A 13,087-nucleotide genomic window follows, 5' to 3' on the forward strand; every position below is an offset into this window, starting at 1 on the left:
CTACTTGTCTGGTTCCTTGGCTTGGGCTTAGTCTGAACCAGGTTGATTAGATTGGGCCAGGCTAGATCTTAGTCTGTCCCTTGCCTATGCCAGCATTAATGGGCCTAGAACGCTGAACAGGATATGTATGAGCCTGTTCAGAATGTGGCTGGACCGGTTTTGGGTTGAAGCAGTTGGTCTAGACTGGATCTACCTTGGATCCACTTGCATTGGGATTGGACCATTAATTCTTGGTGAGGGCCGAGGGGGGTAAGCAGTTGGACCATTGTTGGTAATGGCGGAAATGGTTGTTGCTGTTGGCTATACAGAACAACAGGCAAACCCAGAACGTAAGAACAGAGTATACAATAAAACGAAGAGAACCAACGAAGATCATCCATTGGAGGAGCCATTAATCGATTCTCTCTGCTCCCATTGAAACCTGTAAGTTTTTAAAAACATGTGCTTTCATATTGCAACAGGTGGTGAGCTACGAGTTCTTCCTTTCGACACGTTTTAATGACTGACGGTGCCACCGACTTGAATATGAATACGAATACACAGCACTTGTCTTACAGCACAGAGCGCAAATAAGTAGAGCAACCATACCAACTGAAGAAGGAGAAGAAGAGTTTGCTTCGGTTTTCTTTTGGGTCGTCATCAAACAGGTTTCTCCGACTAGAATGAGTATGACGGTGCGTCATCTTCCTTGAGAGAAGTCGACTTACTGTTTATTGCAGTTTTATTTTTTTTCTTTTGCTAATAATCACCATGATCGCTTGTTTTTATTAATGCTTGATTTTGCATGCAATTGATATTCAATTCCATGCTCTTCTTTCATGGAGAGCTGAAACTTTAAACAAGAAATGATTATAATCGTCTGATCGAATGAAACCCCAAAAAAATAATGAAGTTGTTAATTTACAGTGATTAAGAATCATTTTAAATACATAACCTAATATCATACAGAAGTAGTAAAAAGCCAATAGAAGTAATAAATGTGGTAATTTTGGAATTTTTATAACAACTAAGGAGGGGCAATAATGTAACTGGAAAATCAGGTCTCTTGATGATTACCATTTTCTATTCTCATTTTTATATAAAGTAGGTAAGATTAGGATATCATCATCTCAGTGGGTTTTTTTTTATGTTTTCAATAATGTGAGGGTAAAAGACTTAATCCTCCCGTTTTCTCATAAATACTTGTACTTTTCTTGTGCTTTCTAATTGGACTTAAAACATCATGTCCATCAAAAATGCCAGAATCCATTAAAAAGACACTTTTGCCCTTTAATGTGTTTCAAATTTTCAAAGTGAACCATCGAATTGCTCAATCAGCGTTTTTCAAATTTTCAAATTTTCAAACTTTCAAACCAGTTCTTTCCTTAGAAACCCAACTGTGATGAAACTCAATGCAGCACTCTCAGGACATTGGGAAACTTTGTTTTTTTCAGGTTTTTTTATTTAATTATTTTTATAATATTTAAAGGGTAAAAGTGGAATTTTGAAAAAAAAATAAAGAGGGGTTTTATTTGTCTAGTAACATCATCTTAAATGGGAGGTTTTAACTTTTAAGTCCTTTGAGAAATTATTGGGGAGGTATAACCATTTAGGAGAAACACTAGGGGAGGTTTAATTCTTTTTATCCATAATGTAATTAAGAAATTGTCCAAATTAAACATGCACTTCCTTTCATGGCCTTTTCTATATTTAGTTTAACAGAAACATTCAAAACTTTGTGCATCTTTCTAAGGTTTGAGTGTTTTTCTTAATTTGCAGGAAAAAGTCATAAATGATTTTAGTGTAATAAGAACTGATGAAAAGGAAACATACAATGGAACAAGGAAAGATAAGAACAATGAAAGGAAAAAAGCTAAGAGAAATCCATCAGGAAGGTGCTTTACTCATGGATTCCATTTGGTCAAAGGAAAAATGGATCATGCAATGGAAGATTATGTTGTAGCAGAAACTAGAAGAATGAAAGGTGCTGAATTGGGGTTATATGCAATCTTTGATGGACATTCAGGACGTGCTGTTCCAAAATACTTACAGAGCCACTTATTTGACAACATATTGGATGAGGTACATGCAGTTTCATTTTTAAATTTGTTGGTGCTTTCTCTTGTCTATTAGATTTGTTAATTGGGTGATTGATCTTAAGCTCTCTCATTCTGGTGTGCTCCATTGGAAGCCCGGTTTCTCGATGGATATGGAAAGTGCAATCCGAAGAGCATATAGGATAACTGACGGTGAGGTTTTAGAGAGAGTAGGTGGTCGGCGGGGTGGTTCAACTGCAGTAACGGCAATTTTGATCAATGGGGAGAAATTGGTTGTAGCCAATGTGGGAGACTCTCGTGCAGTTCTATGCAAGAAAGGTGTGGCCAAACAGCTATCTGTGGATCATGAGCCACAAAAAGAGAAACATGCCATTGAGAGCAAGGGTGGTTTTGTATCCAAAAAACCAGGTATAACAATCTAACTAATTGTCTCGTTCCTTTTCTTTTAGGACCTTCTAAACTCTAAAGGAGTAGGAGACAATTGCCTCTATCTATATATTTTATAATATGAAGTTTTTTGTTTGTTTTTCAGTAAGCTATTTACTCAGGTAAATGCCCATGTTCTTTTATTTCCTAGGTAAATAAGACAATGGTCATTTTATCCATAAAAATCTATTACTAAAAGGGGCATTTTTGTCCCATCCAAGCCTCTCAGGTGGGAATGTTATTTACCTAAACACCTGGAAGATGGGTATCACTTACCTGGGTAGAAAATAAATTTTCCTTGGTCCCCACATAAATATGAAAAAAGAATATGCTTGATCAATTGGTATCATAAAGCTCTTTTAAGCACTCGAACCCAACTCCATTACTTACAGTCATGAGTAGAGTGGAGCGCCTACTCAACGCATTAGTTACACGGTTTGAAGCACAAGATTTATGCTTGATAACATAATGAAACTGCTCTAAAAAGTTGCCCACCTGGCATGCATCTTGTTGAAGTGTCGTTGATTTCAGAAATACTTCAATGATTGGTGGTCTGAATAGATCACGAACTCCCACTAAATCAGATAATGCTTTCAATTCTTAAGAGCTCGAATAATTGTGTACAACTCCTGTTCATATGTTGACCACTTCTATCGTACCTCATTTAATTTCTCACTGAAATAGGCTATTGGTTTACCTTCCTGAGATAAAACACATGTTAAGGGCCCGCGAATATGATCTCGTCACAGGTCGGTTAACGGGGAAAACTTCTTGTTTTCCCTTGTTTCTCCTTTTTCTCGATGAACCTATCTTTAGCACCTTTGTGGTGATTTGTTAAAGAGATCACCAACTCTCCCCTACTCTTTCTCGACTGAAATTATCGATAGTTTTATTGAATAACATCTGCTCTTTTAAATAGGAATTACAAGAGTCCATCTTAAGGAAACTTTCTAAAAAAGAACTTTCTAAAAAACATTAAGAAACTTTCTAAAAAGACACTTTCTAAAAAACATTAGGAAACTCTCTAAAAGGAAACTTTCTAAAAAAACATTAAGAAACTTTCTAAAAGACATAGGAAATAATAATGCTATTGCCTAATTAATAGGAACACTGAATCTAGCTAAGAGATAAGATAAGATAAGATAGGAACATTGAATCCAACAAAAGCATCCACAATAACACCAATGATTCCAACCCCATTGGCATCATACTCTAGCTCAAAGTCTAGTAAAGCTAGTACTGATGCAGAAGATAACCTCTCCTTGATTTCATAAAGCTTCTTTCAGCCTATTCTGTTCACTCGAATTTCCCTTTCTTCAAACAGTTGGTGATGGGGACCACAATGCTACTGAAATTTTGGATGAATCTACTGTAAAAAGTGGCCAAACCATGAAAGCTGCGTACCTTCATCATAGTCTTTGGAGATGGCCAATCCCGAATAGCTTGGATCTTTTGATCATCTACATGTATCCCCTCAGCACCAACTATATAACCAAGGAACATCACTCTATCAGTCATGAAGTGGCACTTTTTCAGATTGACATAGAGTTCGTTCTCTTATAGTACCGTCAGTACTTCCTGTAAATGTATATGCTCTCCCTCAAATTTGCAGTGGATTAGAATATCATTAGAATAGACCACTAAAATCCCGATGATAAAGGATTTGAGTACCTAATTCATTAGCCACATGAATGTGCTAAGAGCAGTAGGCAATCTGAAGGGCATCACCAACCACTCTTAGAAGCCCTCCTTAGTTTTGAACATCATTTTCCATTCAACGCCAAGCTTGATATGAATCTGATAATATCCACTCTTCAAGTCAATTTTGTAGAACACCTTGGATCCTCCCAATTGGTCCAATATATCATCCAACCGAGGGATGGGAAATCTGTATCGGATGGTGATCTTGTTGATGGCTTGACTATCAACACACATCTTCCAGCTTCCATCCTTCTTTGGTGTCAACAATGCAAGTATTGCACATGGGTTGATGCTCTCTCGAATATGCCCTTTCATAGCAAGCTCCACTTCCTCTCTTAGGATCTTGCTTTCCTTTAGGCTCATCTGGTAATGCAAAAATTTTGGTAAGGCGGTATTAGGAATCAAATCAATCTAATGTTGGATGCCACGCATAAGGGGTAGATGGTCTGGTTCCATAGTTAGGGCCTTAAACTTGTCCAACAAGGGCTGCACCTGCTCTAGAACTTCACGATCGGGCTCTGCTTCATCCTTGATCACCAAAGCAAACATCTCTTTGGCCTCCTTGGTATCTACAAAAAAACTCAAGTTCCAATGAAGATATTAAAAGAAAAGATTGTCCCTCCACTTTAGTAGCTTTGGGTGAGCCTCCCTTGGGTCATGTGTGATGTAGTAGATATGGATGCATGTCATGTGTTGTTGGGGAGTTCATGGCAATATGATGTTGATTCTACACATAGGGGTAGACAGAACATGTATGTATTTATATGGGAGAACAAGAGGAACCTTAAAGATTTTTGTCACCTTAATGGCAAGGCCCTTCTTGATCCATCCGATTTGATAAAGGGCCAGATGTGGTTCTATTGTCAACTGCAAGTGATCAACAGCACCTTGGACACATAATTCTCGCAGTTGCAGTAGTCTATAATCAGGTCACAAACCTTTTGGTTGATCGAGCACTTAGATTGGAAGATCTTCCATCGCTATGAGATCTCCTCCTCCTTTGGTGTGTAGAGGATTCGCTGCACCACACAAGTAATTGGTTTACCATCCTCTCCCCACCGACCATATCATCGAATTCACCTTTGTCCATGTCTATATCATGATCACGGTTGTCTTCCTCCCGATCCTACTCACCCTTCCATAGAGGGCAATCACTAGATCTATGGCCGTACTCACTGCACTTATAGCAAGGACCATTAGGCACTGGCTTGGCATAAGGGTTATTGCTAGTCCTGCTAGTAGAAGCTCTAATATGGTGTTTCAAGCCATCCCCTACTTGAGTCTTTTTAAGTTCTACTTCAGATGGTCAGATCTGATTAGCAACCTAAGGCTATTTATCCTTGGCGATAGAAGACTTCTAGGGCTCTGCTTGTGTGCGCTTATAATTCTATGTTCTGCTTATTGATTGAAGCACTAGCAACCTCTCCGTTCTAATTTCCAAATCGTGGGCTTCATCAATAGACCATATAGCGTGCATCCCCAATTTATCTTGTATGGCATACCTCAAGCCGTTAATGTATTTGACAATCTATTGATCTTTTGTCTTTCTAAGATTGCAGTGGGTCTACATCCTCAAAAACTCCTCTGTATATTCTTCCGCCATTTGCTTGCCCTACACGTAGTTTTGAAATTGTTGGAACATAATCTATTCATGATTTGCAAGCATAAATCTTCCTCTCAATAGTTGCTTCATCACGTGCCACTCTCGTATGGGATGCTTCCCATGCAGTGCCCTATTCTCTTGATGGCGTTGCCACCAAGCTCCTGCCCCTCATCTTAATACGTAAGCAATAAGAGGAACTTTCCGATCATCTGCAATGGCCATGACGTCAAAGAATTTCTCTACCTCAGACAACCAATTAAGGAAACCTTCAATGTTTAGACTCCTGTTGAAAGTAAATAATCTCGAGTTTGATCTTGTATTCCCCAATTCTACATGGCTTGACCACTTCGTAGGGCTCTTCAAACTCTCATTCATTGTCAGAATCATCTTCCCAAACTCGTTGTTGCCTACAAACAGGAGCATGTCTCTCTGCAGGTTGATTTCTCTCATGAACATTACCTCTGTCTTCGTGTCCTTTGTTGCTAAGGCTGAGACTTATAAGTGTGGTACGTATCTCCTCTGGCAATTCAGTTGTGCGATCCAACCTTTCATTCATTTGACATTCTTGAGCCTCCAATGTATCCCATAGAGCTTCTACTCCACGTTCATCATTAGAGTGAGCATCTTCTCTGCAACCAACCATCAGGATACTAAAGAGTTCTGATGAAACTGGCAAGATAACATGCTCTAATACCAACTGACGCAGGACAAAAGTCGTGGTTGAGCTTGATATTGTGCAAGCTACACGTTGATAAGAAAAGACCTAGAATCCACTATGTTGAAACTCTGGTAATGTACCAAAAAATAAGAGAAACTCTTTGAAAAAATTCACTGCCTATAAGGCTCAAGGTCCCTTTTATAGGCATTGAATTACAAATTTATTCAAACTAGGAAACCAATTCCTAAGGAAACAAATAGTAAAGGAAACAACTCCTACACCTTTCTTAACTAATCTAAAAGAAAACAAACAAATAAGAACTCTACTAAGACTAGGAAAGTAAAAAAAAAAGAAACAAATAAGAAAGTTGAATGTTTCCGTAGGATTGTGTGTTTTCATCCTTTCGTTCCTTTTTGGGAAGTTCCGTCCTAACCAATTGTTCCATGTATTTATTTGCAAGTTGCTCCACATCAAGGTTCAAAGTATAGGCCCATATTGATCGATATGTATCGTGTCGGTGGCTTCCCAATACATCCCTATAGGGATTGCATCAAGTCAGACCATAGTTCAAACCAACCCCTCTGAAATGGTTTTGAAAAAAAAAATGCATCAATATAGGCTAATACACCCTACCGGCATATCAGCCTATATTGATACTTTGAACCTTGCTCCACATAAACCCCTATTCCCGCGAACCAAACGAACCCTTATTTCTCTCAAGTCCAACTACTAGGATCTCATAGAAGGATTCTTTGGAGGATTCAGCTTTGTAGATTCTAGTTATTTACCAAAGGATTTATTGTACTCTAAGAACAAATTTGCCTACAACCTAACATCAACTAAGTCTATTGATAAGATTCTGCCACTAGAAAATTGGATATTGCATATGCCTTCTTAATTAGGTTAAAAATTAGCTAATTATAGTATATAAACATGTTTATAGAGTCGTTGGAATATCATTGCATATGCCCTCTTAATTAGGCTTCTATATATCTGATATACAAATGTCTGCATTTTCTTTTCTTTTGATTTTTTTTACTTTCATTACTGTTTCCATTTCCATTCAAATTTAGAAGAGGTAAATCATATGACCAATGGTTAGCAGTAATTTTCGGAAGAGGTGAAGATTCAGATTCAACGTTAGACATCATTCCCATTCAAAAGGTCTTTCTTGATTATTGGATTATCTTTAGTCATTCAGTGTTCCCTTATATAATCAAGAATTTTAAAAAATTATCAGAAAATAAGGTTTACAATAAAGTATAGTTCTCAGTTCTCTGTATTTGTTTCAGATGTGTCTCTCAGCCAAAAGTAACTGAATAGATTGCCATTCAGACGAAACTAATAGTTTGTAATGAGATCAGGGAATGTGCCACGAGTTGATGGACAACTTGCAATGTCAAGGGCATTTGGAGATGGAAGTTTAAAGGAACATATAACTTCAGAACCAGATATCATTATTGAGACTATAGGTATGGATGTGGAGTTCATCATCCTAGCTAGTGATGGTTTATGGAAGGTGAGTTGATGATTTATGATTGTTCGCTTCAATTTGAATTTTCCTTTTTAATCTCTTTGTTTATGAAAGAGGAATAATAATAATAAAATGCTAAGGGTATATTAAATTACTCTTATGCCATGTTCATTTTTCAGGAAGTTATTTGTAAGTAAGTGTTTCTTGGGAAATAATTATCTAAATAAATGCATTTGTCCAAGTAAGTGTTTCCTGGGAAATAATTATCTAAATAAATGCATTTATCCATGGGATGCCCCCCTGGTGGGAAACTTACTTATCCACCTAGGAGATGGGTGTCACTTGGGTAAGTGATACTCGTGGAAAATAAACTTTTCCCGACCCCACATTAGGGGTGAGCATTCGGTTTACTCGGTTAAAAACGAAACCGAATAAATCAAAATTTTAAAAACTGAAATAAAAAATAAAAACTGAGCCGAAATCAAATTACAAGAAAACCGAAATAACCAAAATAGAAAATTTCGATTAAAACTAAATTTCATTAGCATACATAAAATATTATATATTATAACGTATAATATATAATATATATTATGAGACTAAATTTTATTAAAACGAACAAGCCCTTAATTTTTGAATTCAACCTCTAACATAAAGATTGTTTCCTTTTTGTGTTATTCATTGGGTTCTTATAGCTACAAGATTCCATTCCCTCCATTTATCATCTTATAGTTGAAACTGTCCAATAAAAACGGCCATTAATATCAATGACCATCATTTCCTTGTGATTAAGGTAATTTGTTTGAGGTGTGATGTATTTGAATCCACTGGGCTCCATTGTGGAGTGATTGAGACCACATGATTAAAACCACAAGCTTTATAAGGTGTTCTATACTATTGTGTGTATTGTTGTCAGAAAATTCTCAAATAATTTTTTTCGGTCATGTATTAATCATTCAATTTACTTGGTGTGGATAGAACCATGAGGTTTTGGCATATGGGAGAAATCATGTCATATTGTGTTTCAAAACCCTTTCAAGATGGTTTCAAAACAATAATGCTTAAATAAGAGAAATAGAAAGTTGAGGGAAAGCTCTTATTTCTATCAAACAAAACATAGCTTAATGTTTTGTTTGGTTTGAAGGAAAAAAAAAAAAAGTAGGGAAAGCTAGGGAAACCGCTACAAGCCTTGTATACATTTCCCTAGCATTCTCTGTAACAGGGGGAGTGGTTTTCCTTTCTGCCTTCTTGGTTTCTGACCTCTTATATAAATAAGGTTGTTCTGGATACGTCAGTTTTCTTTTAGTGGTGTGTCGTTGTTCTTTCTTTGGTTGTCTAGTGGTGGTCTTTATAGTCTTATTATTTGGTAGATGTCACAACGAGTTTAGACTTGGTTGCGTGGAAACCAGGTTTTATGAACATTTCTCAAATTACTTGCTAACAAAGTGAATGGAGGATTAAAAATTGTGGACATGTTTGAGCAGGTGATCTCCAACCAAGAGGCAGTGGACTGCATAAGAGACATGAATGACTCTCAAGAAGCAGCTGAGCAATTGATTGAAGAGGCTTTATCAAGGAACAGCCGTGATGACATCTCATGCATTGTTGTATCATTCCTTTGATTTTTTTCTTTTCCTTCTTGGTCATTAGCTTAAAACAGTTTGCCAAAGAAATTTTGCTTTAAAAGATGAAAACCAACTGGTTTTTTTTTTTTTAAATCTAATATTACCTTTTCGACTGATGCTTTGCTTTCTTTAAGGTTTTTATTTCCAGCACTAAACACCTTAAGCAGGGGTCTGGCAGTGCTCGGTCTTCGTTTCAAATGGTAGTGTGATTTTTCTGAGTCGTAGTGAACAACATGGAGCTTTTATGAATCCCTTATTATGATAGCATTGAATCCCTTCTTATAATATCATGGAGAGATTGTACCTGCATATATATATATATATATATATATATATATATATATATATATATATATATATATATATATATATATATATATATATATATATATATACGTCTGCCTTCCATCCATTTTCAAATAGTTATAATGCCACTAACTATTATAAAATTAATTCTCTCAGGATATTTTGTTTACAAAAAGTCAAAATTCTAAGAGGCGGGTTTTTTTTTTTTTTTTTGGGGGGGGGGGGGATTTTGAGAGGGGAAGGTTGGTGAATCTATATTATATTTATGTTCTTTTGTGGAGATTAGGAAAATTTATTTAAGTGATATCTATTTTCCACTTAGGGAAAAGTTGTTAACACTCGAATGGGATAAAAATTTTCCTTTTAATAATAGATTTTTATGATTAAAATGGTCATTTTTTTATTTAATTGGGAAATAAAAGAACATGGATTGGGTACCTAAGAGGCTAGAAAGGGAAATCAATCAATGGGAGAGATGGATTCTCTATTTAATCATTGTGAGAAGTTACTAGCAGAGGTATGGTTGTAACTCCTCTATTTAACCGATGTGCCATAAAAGAAAACAAAATGATAGATTTGTTACCCATAGAAAGAGGCATCTACAACGTTAAGCAATTAACCAACATCTTCAAAGTGTTGCTTTTGTATTTACATCCTTAAAATTATTTTAGGGTTTATTGGTAAATTGGGAATTCTTGGAGTTTAGATTGGCCAATGGGTTCCACTTATAAGCACGAAAAAATGTCAAAAGCCTCAGGGTATGGTTCCAAGGGTGAAAGTTACTCTAGCATCGTCTTGCAGTGATTTCCCATTCCATTAAGAGTAGAGACCATGTGGTTGAGTGTTACTCTAGCATTTAATAAGCTTGAGCACTCAACGAATGTTAATATTCAAAGGGGACTTGTCATTAAGCTTGGGGAAAATCCCACAATTGTCTTTTGAGGCTTGTGAAAAGATGAGGCTGACCACTAAGGTTACCACGTGTCACATGATGATCGGGCCAAATAAATTTGTACATGCCTTCACTTCTAAGTCCAATGTTACGTGTCACATGATGATTGGGCCAAATAACTTCAATGCCACGTGAGACTAGGCTGTTAGGCTCAAAGTGGCTTTGAGCAAAGGAAATAGTGTGATCTTATTGAGTGGAAGTCCATCACTCCATTGCAAAGTTGTTAATGGTCAAATAAACATGAAATGGTAAGGTTCCAATTCATCAAATCGTCAACCCTAGGATGAAAAATGGTGGCTTAGGAATCAACACATTTGATAGGGTGTCATTCAAGTTCCATGGAGAGACGAAGTGACGCCATCCTCATCGTCATCTTCTTACTTCATTTCATGTAGTCTTTGGTAAGTTTCCCTTTTCAATATGTCTTTTGAGTTAGGCTACAAGATTGGGAATTTAAATTGATGTTATCAAATTTGGCAACAAGGGTAAATTGGAAACTCTTAGATTTGAGATTAAGCAAGGGTTTCACTTGATTAAGTTAATCAAGGTGTTAAAGTGCCAAGACATCGGGGTGAGAGATAACTACTATTATCCGACCTACTTATAGGTGGTGCGCTATTGAATGCAACATTAGTAACGCTTTGTAATGTCTCCTCACTTTGGCTTGCAGTGACTATTTGTTCCATTAAGAGTAAGAGTAGAGACCATGTGCCCAAGTGTTACTTTAGCATTTAATGAGTCCGAGCACTCGTCCGAGGTTATAACAGTCAGAGAGGGCTCACCATTAAGCCTAGGGGAGAAATTCTACTAAAGCCTATGAAAAGACAAGGCTGCCCTTCGAGGCCACCATGTGTCATGCACTGATTAGGCCAAATTATTTGGTAGTATCACATGCCCCACTTCTAAGACCAAGGCCACATGAGACCAACTACTTGGCTCGAGGTCGGTATTGGGTAAACGAGATAGTGTGGTTGTAATGAGTGCAAGTATATTGCTATGAACAGTTCGAGTTTACAACGTCTCACAGCATATCCCAGTCATGTATCGAGAACATTTTTTAATAATGCCTCACCATTTGTTGTATTATCATTGGGAGATATTCTCAATACACGGTTTGAATGTGTTGTGGGGCGCCCCCCCCCCCCTTGTGGGGGTTGAACTCAAAAAGTTCTTAGTATTGAGCAAATGAGAAGCAACACTTTTGATATAGTGCCACTTTGGGTTCTAAGGTTCGCGTCTAACAGTGTGGGGAGATGAAGCAACACAATCCTTGCTGTCCATACCAAATAGATCCTAAGCATTGAATTGCCTATAAAAGATGAGGGTAAGCGACTAAATTTCTCGCTATTTGCTTCTCAGTTCCATTATGCTTGAGTAGGTCAAGCAGTTCACCTCAGCTAATTTTTTCACTTCATTTTTCGCAATCTTCAGTAAGTTTCCCTTATTAACATGTTTTCTGAGTTAGACGGCAAGGTGTAGGAGCTGCTAGATTAGGACTCCTAATTGATGTTACCAAATTTGGCAATGAGGGTAAATCAGGATCTCTTGGAGTTTGAGATTGGCTGAGGATCCTACCTTTAGGCATGAAAAAACACTAGAGGCCTCGATGAATGGTTCCAAGGGCAGAGATTATGATGATTAAGTTAGCCAAGTAGTTGGACAACCGAGATGTTGAGATGAGAGCTAAAGTAAGAGAGAGATACAGCATTGATGAGGCTATGTAATGATTCTTCACAATGATTGTCTACTCCATTAAGTGGGTGTTCTTTTTGGGATTTTGAGAAGGGGGTAAAGTTGGTTAATGGGACTTTGGTTCCCATTATCAAGAATCTTTTTTTTTTTTTCAGATTTATGTGGTGACGAGAGAAGTTTTATTGTCCTCTTAGGTGGGTAAATATCTTTTCCACCCAAAAGGAAAATTGTCAACACTTGAATGGAGCAAAAATGCCCTTTTTAATAATAGATTTTTATAACTAAAATGGTCATTACCTTATTTACATGAGAAATAAAAGAACATGGATAAATGTAGGTAAGTGTTTCTCAGGAAAAACTTACCTAGGTAACTGCATTTACCCGGATAAATAACTTACCGAAAAACAAACAGAACCTAAGAATAGAGACCACGTGGCCAAGTATTTACTCTAGCATTTTATGTGGTTAAGCGCTACTTTAGCATTTAATGAGCCCAAATGCTCAATTAAGCATGTAATAGTCAGAGACTCAGAGGGGACTTGATCGCCGTTAAGCCTGGAGTGAAACCTCACAGTTGCCCCTTTAAGGCATGTGGAAAGATGAGACTGCCCCTG

General features: G+C 37.1%; 1 protein-coding gene across 3 annotated transcripts; it reads left to right on the top strand.

Moving 5' to 3' along the window:
- Positions 1–259: 259 nt before the first annotated feature.
- On the top strand, positions 260–9,639 carry LOC148862125 (putative protein phosphatase 2C 62). 3 transcript variants are annotated; one of them, XM_088985794.1, is made up of 6 exons: positions 260–423; positions 544–674; positions 1,759–2,061; positions 2,171–2,444; positions 7,789–7,943; positions 9,383–9,639. In XM_088985794.1, the coding sequence occupies exons 2-6, from the start codon at positions 663–665 to the stop codon at positions 9,518–9,520; spliced, it is 882 nt and encodes a 293-aa protein (XP_088841920.1). In that variant the 5' UTR covers positions 260–423; positions 544–662; the 3' UTR covers positions 9,521–9,639. The 3 variants fall into 3 exon arrangements, with proteins under 3 accessions (XP_088841920.1, XP_088841918.1, XP_088841919.1); XM_088985792.1 differs by having other exon boundaries at positions 283–423; positions 2,141–2,444; XM_088985793.1 differs by lacking the exon at positions 260–423 and having other exon boundaries at positions 525–674; positions 2,141–2,444.
- Positions 9,640–13,087: the final 3,448 nt, after the last annotated feature.

This window comes from Nelumbo lutea, chromosome 4 (assembly GCF_056320005.1).
Source record: "Nelumbo lutea isolate HS-2025 chromosome 4, American lotus-T2T, whole genome shotgun sequence".
NCBI lineage: Eukaryota > Viridiplantae > Streptophyta > Magnoliopsida > Proteales > Nelumbonaceae > Nelumbo > Nelumbo lutea.